This window comes from Nanorana parkeri, unplaced genomic scaffold, assembly GCF_000935625.1.
Source record: "Nanorana parkeri isolate BGI_ZX_2015 unplaced genomic scaffold, ASM93562v1 scaffold742, whole genome shotgun sequence".
NCBI lineage: Eukaryota > Metazoa > Chordata > Amphibia > Anura > Dicroglossidae > Nanorana > Nanorana parkeri.
In genome coordinates, this window is record NW_017307010.1 from 310,991 (window position 1) to 322,973 (window position 11,983).

At 39.3% G+C, this 11,983-nt stretch overlaps 2 protein-coding genes across 3 annotated transcripts in view; both read right to left on the reverse strand.

Annotated features, from left to right (window-relative positions):
- The window catches only part of LOC108793361 (alcohol dehydrogenase 1-like), a 28,563-nt gene extending 27,534 nt beyond the window's left edge, over positions 1-1,029 (reverse strand). The window contains exon 1 of the mRNA XM_018564283.1: positions 1,012-1,029. Coding sequence (XP_018419785.1) covers positions 1,012-1,029 — 18 coding nt within the window. The remainder of the gene's footprint in view (positions 1-1,011) is intronic.
- A 5,394-nt stretch (positions 1,030-6,423) lies between these two features.
- Positions 6,424-11,983, reverse strand: part of LOC108793362 (alcohol dehydrogenase 1-like) — a 19,026-nt gene continuing 13,466 nt past the window's right edge. For both annotated transcript variants that reach the window (XM_018564284.1, XM_018564285.1), the window contains exons 6-8: positions 10,974-11,109; positions 10,415-10,553; positions 6,424-6,480 (exon numbers count right to left, since the gene is read on the reverse strand). In XM_018564284.1, the coding sequence (XP_018419786.1) occupies positions 6,456-6,480; positions 10,415-10,553; positions 10,974-11,109 (300 nt within the window). In that variant the 3' untranslated portion in view covers positions 6,424-6,455. The remainder of the gene's footprint in view (positions 6,481-10,414; positions 10,554-10,973; positions 11,110-11,983) is intronic.

Genomic DNA, 11,983 nt, shown 5'->3' on the forward strand with positions numbered 1-11,983 from the left:
TATATTGGCTTGGAGTTTTTCAATTTAGATTATTTTAAATCAATGAAACTAATTAAAATGTCTAATATAATACATACAATTATAAAAAAAAAAAATTAAAAAGGTGGGTAAAAGTCACTTTTCAAAACACCCCAAACACAGCTTCCAACCTGCAGTGCGATTGCCCACACTGGAACGCAATGTTGTGTGTTCCAGTGTGCTGTGATTGCAAAAAATGTGCATGCAGTTTTATTCTGAAGTAAACTTTGTTTGTAAAACTCCATTTGTGTATTTCATTTTAAATGAAATATTGTATTTCATTATTTTTATTTTTTTTGCCAACATTTTTTTTAGCCCAAAAAAATAATTAGCCAACAAATTGATAGTTGCAGCCCTAGTGCTGACACTGTCCTTCCTTCTGCAGGGTGGCTGCTTTTGTTCCCCATGGTCCCTGTGTGTGTTGTGAAGTAGCCACCACTCCAAGCGTACTCCTGTCATGGGCTACACATTTACAGGGTTATTCACTAAAGGGTGAAGAGTTTGGAGAAGGCAGGAGAAGTGAACAATCTAGGACAACATAGCTGAACTGGAAAGTGACCTGAATTGGAGAATTTTTCCAAATCAGCTATGTTCTCCTAGATTGTTCACTTCTCCTGCCTTCTCCAAACTCGTCACCTTTTTGTGAATAACCCTCAGTTTACTAATTTGTATTGAGATTGTAGTCCATCACAGGAGTGAGCTTGGAGTAGTGACTACTTTACAACACACATAGAGACCATGAGGAACAAAAGCAGCCACCCTCCAGAAGGAAGGACAGTGTCAGCACCAATTCAGAGATGATTTGAGGACCTACAGCTGAGAGATACACAAATTAGATACATTATGTCTAATAGTTGGTGTACCGGAATGCATTTTTAAGATTTAACATCTGAGTTCAGTGTAACTTTAAGATTTCACATGCCCTAGCTAATTGAGAGCATAAAGCAAAAGTTAAAAGAGGTATGAAATAAAGCTGAAAAGCAAAATGCTTACCTTTCCTGCAGTACTCATTGTTAAAACACTGTCTTCTTGTTAAAATAAGTGTTCACCCAACTTTGTGTGTTATAATACCTGCTTTCCTGGAAAACAGCTGCTCAATACTATATTCAAAAGTTGTTTGTTTTTTGGGGGGGGGGTTTCTACCTTTGCTGTGACTGAACTTTTGCTATGTAATGTTGTATGTAATGTATTGCATAATTTGCCAGAAGACTTTGGATTTTCAGATAAATTTATACTGACCGCAGCATATTAAATTATCTGAGCAGATATTTGCTTCGTAGGCAAGAATTGCCTGATCAGGGTATTATCAAGTAGCCAAAGACTTAAGGCATATCAATTAATTCAAAAGCAATGCAGACACGTCACCACAGAAGACATCTTGTGACTTTTCACATATACAGTAAACTCCCAGATATCCGTCACCCATGGGGATTGGTAGATGCCGGATAACTGTAGTTTTTGGTTGCTTGAGAATTACTATTAACTCTCAAGCAACAACACCCCCCCCCCCAATAAATAAATACATTTAGTTGCTAAAAACATTTTTTATTGTGACACATGACTATCGAGCAACTGGCAAAAAACAATTCAGGATATATTATGTCCTCGGTTTTTTGTTTTTTTTCTTCTGGTTGCTTGAATAACGCATAATGGGGAGTTTACTGTACATTAAATTATAACACAATCCCACTTACATCCTAGAAACAAAAACATCATAGTAGTGATTTACAAAGCTTTACAAAGTTTGCTTCAAGCACCACATGCACAGAAAGTGAACTTCTCCTGCAGCTCCTGAAGCAAACTTCAAACATAGATAGCCCACCACCATAATATATTACCCAGGGGTACCTGAGAGATATGATCTTAATAATGTAGTTTGCATAACTGTTGACAAATAGAGATTAGCTAAGATTATTGCGCATGTTGTATATATTTCACTGCTCCTTATTTTTCTCTAGAGCTCATTAACGCAAGCCTTTTGATTGACTAGCCCTGTGCAAGCTGATCTGCAGTCTTCATTTCTGGCAATTTAAAGGAAAATAACAGGTCCTACAATATGAGAAAATGAAAGTGTATTCACTTATTTGTCAAAACTCATGCTCCATCAATTGACGAATTTACACTTATCAACCATATTTTCTCTATCTTTTCTTCGGTTGGAACCTCAACCTCCCTCCAGTTCTATTGTTCTATCAGCCTATTGAGGTTCTATTTTTGTTTTTGTCTTTGTATTTTATTATTTGCAGTTATATGTTTTTGTACATTTCTCTACTGCATCCTGTACATGCCTTGCTCATACACATCGTATGTAGTCGTATGTAGTTCTTTTATGGAACTACGTAACAAGGCTCCCTCCATGATGTCTTTACTGATGTGTTTCCATTTCTGCTTTCCACTTCGCAGATGTTTCATCATACATTCTGTATTGTACTATTGAAAATTTCAATAAAAATCTATATGCTTAAAAAAAAAAACTCATGCTCCTCTTTGACATGTTGGACCCTGCACATTATTCTGTGGTAGTTTGCTTAAGGACCTCAGATAACGGTCACACATGCAAGCACAATCTTGTCCTCAGACCTTGCCAATATTTATGTGTAAAGCTGGCCATACACCTATAGATTTTCTGCAGATTTTCTATGGTCAGATGGAAAAGTGCAACAGATTCCTCCATCTACGCTAAACTGTGGAATCTCCCACTGGGCTAAGCTTCAGTATCTTGCTAGCCGGCCCCCCTGACTCTCAAAATACCTGAACAGTGCCTGCATCCAATCACATTGTTCAGGTATTTTGACAGCCAGCGGGGCCGACTAGCAAGATACTGAAGCTTGGCCCAGTGGGAGATTCCTCCATCCACACAGTTTAGCGTAGATGGAGGAATTTGTTGCACTTTTTCCATCTGACCAGAGAAAATCTGCCGATAATCTATAGGTGAATGACCAGCTTTAGTCTAATGGAGGACCTCAGGTTAAATATGCCTATGCATGAATGTGCATACTTGGACAATTCTCCAAGATATGGAAGTAGAAGTTAAAAAAAAGCACCTCACACCTCTTGGCTTATTTATTGATTGATTTTATTTATTTATTACAGGTATTTATATAGCGCCAACAATTTACGCAGCATTTTACATAGTTGCACATTCACATCAGCCCCTACCCTCAAGGAGCTTACAATCTATCTCACATGCATGCATAGAGGGCCAACTTAGAAAGGAGTTAATTTACCTACCAGCATGTCTTTGGAGTGTGGGAGAAATCCAGAGTACCCGAAAGAAAACCCACACAAGCACAGGGAGAACATGCAAACTCCTTGCAGATAGTGACCTGGCTTATATGGAAGAGCACGATAGCAACTGATCTTTCTCTTTTTTAATTAAGAGGCACAGTTGTTGAGTGAAGATCTGCCATATACAAGTGGTATATGCTGCCACTAAGTAGGGCACTAAGTACACACAAAAAACCTACAGGAAGAAGTTTTTCTCCTAGCGTCCAAAGAAGTAAGGACCTGTAGCTCCTGGGATGAAGAATGGATCAATGAAAATTATTCTATCAAGCAGCTGACTGGCAGACAGGCTGGATAATATAGTTCCTTGTAGTGTAACTGGTGCAGTTGGTTCAGGCATCTTAACCTGAAAAAAGTAATTTCAGTGAGGTGCCCTTCTCATTTCAGAGAGGTGCCCTCTGCCCCCCCCTCTCACACCCCACGAAGAAAATGTCCGGGAGCCGCTATCTTATAGCGGGAGACTCCGGGAACATCTGGGAGAGTTGAGATGTCTGATGGTTTATCTTTAATTAATAGCTGTGTGTCTCTCAATGAACTCAGGGAAAATAATTTTGCAGGAAGTACAAAAAAATTCTATTATCTAATGCTAGGTCTACTTAAAGTACTGTATATGTTATTAGAGGAGCAGTGAAAACTGCCATAGAAGTGGGTCAGTAGTTCATTACCCTTGTTTACTACTTTACTCTTTGATTGCCAAGGATCTTTACCAATGTCATGGTTGTATAATCTGCTAAGTAGCCAGTGACATATGGTGAAATCATGAAAATCTAAAGGAAGCTGCAGCCATGAACTTGATGTTCAGAGGGATCTCCTTGTGGTTTAAAATGAACCTGAAACTTTTTCCTCTCCAACACCTCCAGGCTCATGATCATTGTGGCTTCAGATGGCAGGACAAGAGATGGCAGAGCACTATGTGTCACCAGGTTCTTTCTGCAGCATACAGGGGATACCATGTGCTTTAAAGTGTATGTATAACCCAAACTTTTCTTTTAGATGTATTGTATGCCCTCTTTGTCCTGCTAGGGAGATTTCCCTTTACTTCCTGTCTTGGGGAAACAACAGAAAGCAAGAGGGAATCTCTTCAAAGTCAGGGGAATTTCTATGTTAAACATATGTCACCAGAACTTTGATCCCCATTAGAAGAATTCATCTTACCTCTAGCTTATATGATAGCACCAAAATGTAGAATTCCCCCTGACACAATTAGAGGGGTTAATGTTCCCAGCAGGAACACAGGCTGCAAAAAAAAAACTTGACAGAGGATCTAACCCTTCCTCACTCTATACAAAAGTAAAATTTAAAAAAAGGCTTTGCCTTTACATACACTTTAAATGAACACAAGTGTAGCAGCAGCAATTGTTTGTCATAGTTGCCAAGCATTGTAGTGTGGCGTTCAGCAGTTTTGCATCCCCTGCGGCTATTGAGGAATATATTTGGGTGAAATTGTTTGTGCCTGGAGTTCAGCTGTCCTGACAAAACAATGCCTGCTCTGCCCCTCACCATGATGCATTCCTGGAGCTGTTATATCTCCAAAACCCTCAGCTAGATTATCCTACCTATGTAACTCGGCCCCCTCATGTTGAAGCATATAGGCTCCACATTTTGACTGCTGGCTGCTCTCAGTACAGGTACAAGTGCCCTTTCATTTCAGGAGCTGTTACCACACCTCTTACTACTCAACTATACTTATAGAATGTGTGTTTGGTGGCTGCTACACTATTGTGTCTTGAGGTGGGAGGTAATCATACACACTAGCTGAAGATGTGTTAAATAGTACAGCGCTAAACGTCTTTAATATTTTTTATTTAATATTATTGCTTTCCATTAGCGCAAGTTCTTGCAAATATCTATACTAAAATCGGGTACACTTCTTAAAAATTATAGAAATCATTTTTTGTACAAATTTTAGTCCTTGGTTTATATATAATTTTATTCATTTAATATTATTGCTTTCCATTAGCGCAAGTTCTTGCAAATATCCATACACACTAGCTGCCTTAGTAATGCACCATAGATATGAACACGTTTGCTCAGTCAACACCTTATACACTAAGTCAGGGGCAGGCAACATTGGCACTGCCTCTGGGAGTCATGCCTCTGCCTGTCAGTCTTGCAATGGGACTTGTAGTTTAAGAACAGCTAGGGTGCTGAGGTTGTCTAACCCTGCACTAAGCTATAGACAGAGATCGCTTCCAAGTTTTAAAAGAGGGGAACTTATCAGGCATCTTTTGCTTTTAGTTTTGAACCTTCTTTGCACTGTATAATCAAGAGTATTTCATAAAACAGAGCACAGACCTTTTTTTAGTGGAGAAAAGTTTTTTGCCTTGGTTTAATGCAATGGAATTTGTCACTTTGGAGACGTACGGTATGTTACTTTCTCAGGAATAAAGATACACATTTTTCTATTTAATATAAATATATAAACATTAATACATTAAACCCAACTCCAGTAAAAATTGTATCTTGTTTTGGATAATGCGGAAAAAGGGTAAAACCTCTGTCAGGTTTTTAGTTTGTCTCCTGGTTAAAAGAATGGTAACTTCTTCAGTCATGATATAGCAATCATATATTTATTTTGTTTTACTCAATAGTAAAGTGGAACTATACTTTTGAATTTAAAAAAATAGCAGGCTTTTTACTGCAGAAGAGACATATGCTAGGATGAATGAACGCCCGTTCACATGAGCAGTAGTTTTGTCGTCCCGGCTGTGCAAATCAAGATGGCTGAAGATCCCAAACCCTTAAGAAGGCAACGCGAAGATGCTGGTAAGGGAGCGAGGGGAGGTAAGTACAGTTCTGCTTAACAGATATAGGACGCAATGTACCTTATTATATGCTTTGTTGGGTTAAAGAGGTTAGATTAAGTTAAGATATCAACTAAAGTAGTGAGGTGTTCTGTTACAGATATATGAGGTCATACACTACTTAAACACTCATGCTTTATTTTATGTACTGTGGGGTGAAGTGGTTACAGAAGGTTTAGTCAAATGGCCAAGAAGGAAGGTTTTACATGGCAGATTGTACTAGTAGTTATAAAGTTTTACGTTTATGTTCATATAAAAGTTTTTTACAAGTTCATATAATTTCCTTTGAATTGTGTATCTTCAGAATGAACTGCCGAACAGAACACGAATACGAAGCAGTCTTCCACGTTAAAAGAAAAGGATTGTTCGGATGCTTTTAAAGAAGCAAAAAAGTTTGTACATTATTAATATGCTTATGCATTAATTAGAAAACATCATGCATGACATTATTATAATTTCCTACAATTTTAATTGCATGTGTAACACACAATAAACATCTCTTTGGATTTAAAGTTTTGACAGTAAATGGCTGGGTGTTGTGTGTGCTTTAGCAGTGCTGGGTACACACTCATCTACCAGCACTAAAAATTAATGTTTGGATAAGTGCGGCCTACATGGAAATCTGTCACTGTAATCAGAACATGACCTAGTCCAGCAGTATGATGTAATGCATTCATATGCCTACATAACCTCTCTATAAAATGTAACATAAACGTCTATAATAGTGAAAAATATATTCTGGTTAGTAATAAATGTATTCTGGTAATAATTATTATTATACAGGATTTATATGAACAGTTTGTGCAGTGCTTTACAATATAAGGAAGACATTACAGTTACAATACTAATCAAAACAAGATGGTAAGGAGGGTCCTGCCCACGAGAGCTTACAATCTAAAAGGGAGTTAATACCCATAATCAGGGCTCAAAATTTCCACTCGCCCCCTCGCAAATTGCGAGTGAAAATTGCGTGGGGGCGAGTGGAAATGAAGCTATCGAGTCTGGCACTGTCATGGACAGAGGCAGCTGCTCGTCCAGCCATAGATCATCGATCAGCAGCTCCTCCTCAGAGCACCCAGCTGACTAGGGGAAGTCCTGGCTGTTTTGCATTGCACATGCTCAGTGCAAGTTTTCTTTCCCAGAGAGTGTCAGTGTCAGTGTTCCCTGGGCAACCCGGGCCGGCAGTGGCTCTGAAACCTGAGCTTTCTGCTCTTAACTGTGAGTAAACTCTGCAGAAGTTAGAGCAGTGATTAACCCCTACTGTGCCACAGGATCTATACAGTTTAGACACACAAATGTATTGATTAATATGAGCAAATGTGTTTGTGTAATGCCCTGCTTGTAATGCCCTGTCTGTAATGCTGCTAGTATGCCCTGCGTGTAATGCTGCTTGTAATGCCCTGCGTGTAATGCTGCTAGTATGCCCTGCGTGTAATGCTGCTAGTATGCCCTGCGTGTAATGGTGCTAGTATGCCCTGCGTGTAATGCTGCATGTATGCCCTGCATGTAATGCTGCATGTATGCCCTGCGTGTAATGCTGCGTGTATGCCCTGCGTGTAATGCTGTGTGTATGCCCTGCGTGTAATGCTGCTAGCATGCCCTGCGTGTAAGCCCTACGTGTAATGCTGCGTGTAATCTGCGTGTATGCCATGTGTGTAATGCCCTGCGTGTAATGCTGCGTGTATGCCCTGCGTGTAATGCTGCGTGTATGCCCTGCGTGTAATGCTGTGTGTATGCCCTGTGTGTATGCCCTGCGTGTAATGCCCTGCGTGTAATGCCCTGCGTGTAATGCTGTGTGTATGCCATGTGTGTAATGCTGCGTGTATGCTCTGCGTGTAGTGCTGCGTGTAATGCCCTGCGTGTTGTGCTGCGTGTAATGCCCTGCGTGTTGTGCTGCGTGTAATGCCCTATGTGTTCTGCTGCGCGTGTTGTGTTGTGTCGTGTGTGTGTTTGTGCAATGGCCGGTATTGGTCCAGCAAGAGAATGATTAGTTTGTTCCCAGGTACACTCGGTATATCTGTGCACAAGTAGAATAGGATGGAGTGAGGTCAGGCAGGTCAACTGGTGGCGAGTAACTTTTAAGGCCTGGCTAGTAGCTCAGGATCTGAAATTTTGAGCCCTGCCCATAATCATAGTATTCAGTATAAAAATTCCTTTATCATTCACGTCTTTATATATTTTCTTTTCTCCCAAATTAGGTCTTATTAAAACCAGAGTGTAGTTCATTAAACATACGCACATTAAGTCATGTTTTAACGTGCCTTACCTTAAGGCAGGCCACTCATTTTAATGGGCTGCTCAACTCACCACAATGGATCTAAAATAGTAGCTGCTACATTTTTGGCAATGCAGCACAACACAATGCGCAGTAGTGTCTTACCAAGCATTGTGGTGTGCTGCAATGCAGATGCATTGTGGAGGTGTGTTGGGGTGCAATTCAAAATGAATGGCACTACAACAAACCAACACATATAACATTGCCAAAACACAATCGCGTGTATGGGCGCTTACAAGGAAGCCACCAAAATTGACAGTAACAACTGTAGGGACAAAAGAAATAAAATAAAATAAAAATATCTCTGCCATAGGTGCTTCCAACAGTCACCTTTCATTAATATAATTTAAACTTTTTTTTTCAAAAGGAAAAAGAAACTTGCTGCAAGTGGTAGTTACCTTGCTAGTTATAGGGAGCCTTAAATGCAACCTCCAACATGTCCAGAGGACTGCACAATGGCTTGATTCTTGCCCCATGCAGCTCTGCAGCAACAAATCAGTCACAATAGTGATTTATTGCTGTCTGTAATCAATTAGCAATAGATCACTATACCAACAATTTATGCAAATAGAAGCAGGGGAAAGCTTTCCCCCCACCCTTTAGATTGTAAGCTCTTACGAGCAGGGCCCTCCTTACCATCTTGTCTTGAATTGTATTGTAATTTTAATGTCTTACTTCTATTGTAAAGCGCTTTGCAAACTGTTGGCGCTATATAAATCCTGTATAGTAATAATAAAGCTACATTAGCAGTTCTCTAATCTCCAGACTAACAGGAAGTGCAATGAAATCACATCACTTCCTACACATTGTGTTTACAGTAGTCTCTTTCTGAGAATACCTCCCAACTTACTGAGAAGGGAAAGAGTACACATTAAAGCAGAAAAGTATGTAGGCAAAGGACATGCACCTGCCAGGCCTCTAGTAACATAAATCATGAGGATTAGTGTTTGGTTTAACCCTAAATTACTTTTTCTTTATTTTGGCTTTTGCTCATAGTTTCATCTTAAGTGACAGCTTTCACATGTATATTATGTGAAGTCACTAAATATAAGGCACACTGTGATGTGTTAAAAAAATAGCATTGTTTTAGTGTAACTTAGACTGTTATTTGGTGGTCATGGGACGTTTCACCCAAACTGCTAGGGTGTTGACAACAAGGCTCCTGCTAGAAGCAGAAGTCATGTCATTCAGCACAATCAGGGCTGGGCAGGGGCCATCTCAGCCAGGCTGACTGCAGGAGTACAGGCACACCGTGAATATAACTCTGATCAAGAGCTGAGGAGCGCAAACTTACCATGCCAGCATAGCTCTGCTTCCATGCTAGGAGTGGTCAGAAAGAGGAAGAAAGAGAGTGGGACTGGCAGGATCACCAAGTATTTGCTGTTAGTGAAACCCATTAAAATAAAGGGTCTTTTACAAGACTTTATGGGCAGAGAAAGGCATTTACACAATTTTATGCTCATTTGCACCTTTGCAGAGGTATTTTTAATCAGCATATGCCAGCACCGCGTGTACATGAAGCAGGAATATGCAGCAGCTGTATATGAACACACAAATTTACTTTTTTTGTTAGGTTTCCTCTTCATATCCTCATGGAAGGCTCTGTGTTTTGCAAGCTCTTTCTGAGCTCTGCCATTCATTAGAGGGGGGAGGGTGTATTGTGTGTAAAGGCAGAGCTGCAGTTTACTGATCATGTTACAATGAATAACAGGGAGAGGGAGCGCTGTTTTTCAGCCTGATTACAATCCGATCCTGGTGTGTGACTGATTTTCTTGTGGAGAAAAGATTACATTTCTAGGCTTCAGGCCTAATAAAACCTTTAAGAAAAAATAAGGAAAGCCTAAAATGTGAGTCATGGAAATGTGCACAGGTATACAGCATCACTGCACCTCTTCATTACCACAATAAATGCTAATCACTTACAAAGGTGGAAATGGACTTTAAGGTCTACATACACGTTAGGTAGTAATAGACAAAACACAGATATAGTTTGAAATTCCAGTAACAACAATTGTTATTATGACCATATTACCTTTCCCCAGACTCCAAAAGCTCAAAGCCTTTATTAATTTGGTTAAAAGGCAGTGTATGGGTCACTAAGCCATCCAAATTAAATGTATTTGCCATATAGTCATCTACCAGTTTGGGAACACATTCTTTACTTTTCCAGCCTAAAAAACACAGGACAGAATAATGTTAAAATACAGAATCAGGTACAAATGTATACACATGAAACATTATTTCAATATATAGTTAGCAATTGTATATACAACCCAATTCGGCAAATGTTTGAAAAAAGGTTAAAGTAGTTTCAACAGTCTCCTAACATGCTAGTATGAAGGCGCATGGCAAGGTTTCCCCCTATTGGTTGCATTTAAAATGGTTAGAAAATCACACCACGAAAAGGAAAACCTACTCAGTTTTCCATCAAAATTTCAGTAGTGGCATGCAATTTATTGTTATTACATTTTTATAATTTAATTTTTGGTCACTATGGGGAAAAAAAAATATTTTGTTCACAAAGAATGTACTGCATACCAACATAAACACTGTATTTTTTCATTATGTGTGTATTAACTTTGTTATGATACCTCCAAAAATACAGCCTTTCCATGTGCGTCCTGTAAAGAGTAGATAGGGATCAAACGTAATTTGAGCATTTGTAGGGGCACCTCCTATAATTATGCTGGTCCCATATCCTAGCTGTGTACACTCCAGGGCAGATTTCTAGTTTTTAAAAAAAACACACAAGCTAAAAACAACGGACAATTCAATATATAAAATAAATGAAAGCACACAAAAAAGGGACAAATTAATGCATCTAAATAAAACATCCATTCATGAGAGAAAGAACAAATATGTGTAACTTACAGTTGGAAGTCTGCAAATGTGTCGAGGCTGTGTTCGGTGCGTGTATAGTGGAGTCAGATCTTTGCCCTAAGACTTGACAAAGAGGTTGTGCCTCGAAACGCGTAGTCATCACGATATAGCGAGCCTGTAAAAACATCCAATAACCTAAAAAAAATAATGCAGGGAGTGTAAAGGCGGCAGTCTCAAATTGTGCCACTGCCACCAGAATGTGAGGATTTCACTCTCAGCCTCACCCTACAAAAGATTTTCCAACTCATGGGACAACAATCTAATTGCCAGCAGACTCAGAGAGATCGTCACTGGGGCCGGTTATTGCCGCAGTTAAAGTGACTCTAAACTCAGGAGTTAAATCTAAAAAAATGCATTCAACTACCTTACCTATTAACAAAAATGTATCTTATTTGTGTATCACTCAGCTGTAGATCCTAAGCTCATCTCTGAATTGGTGCTGACATTGTCCTTTCTTCTGGAGGATGGCTACATTTGTTCCCCATGGTTCCTGTGTGATGTAAAGTAGCCACCGCTCCAAGATCACTCCCATAATAAACTACAAATTAGTAAACTAAACGTGAAACTGTAGTCCTTCATGGGAGCAAACTTGTACACTTTCTTAACGCCAATTGTTTGAACCATATCCATATTTCCAGATTACATGATTTTACAATCCAACAACCAACATATTAATGAATAGATTTAAGTATTCTTTATTTTTGGTTTTCACAATATAAAA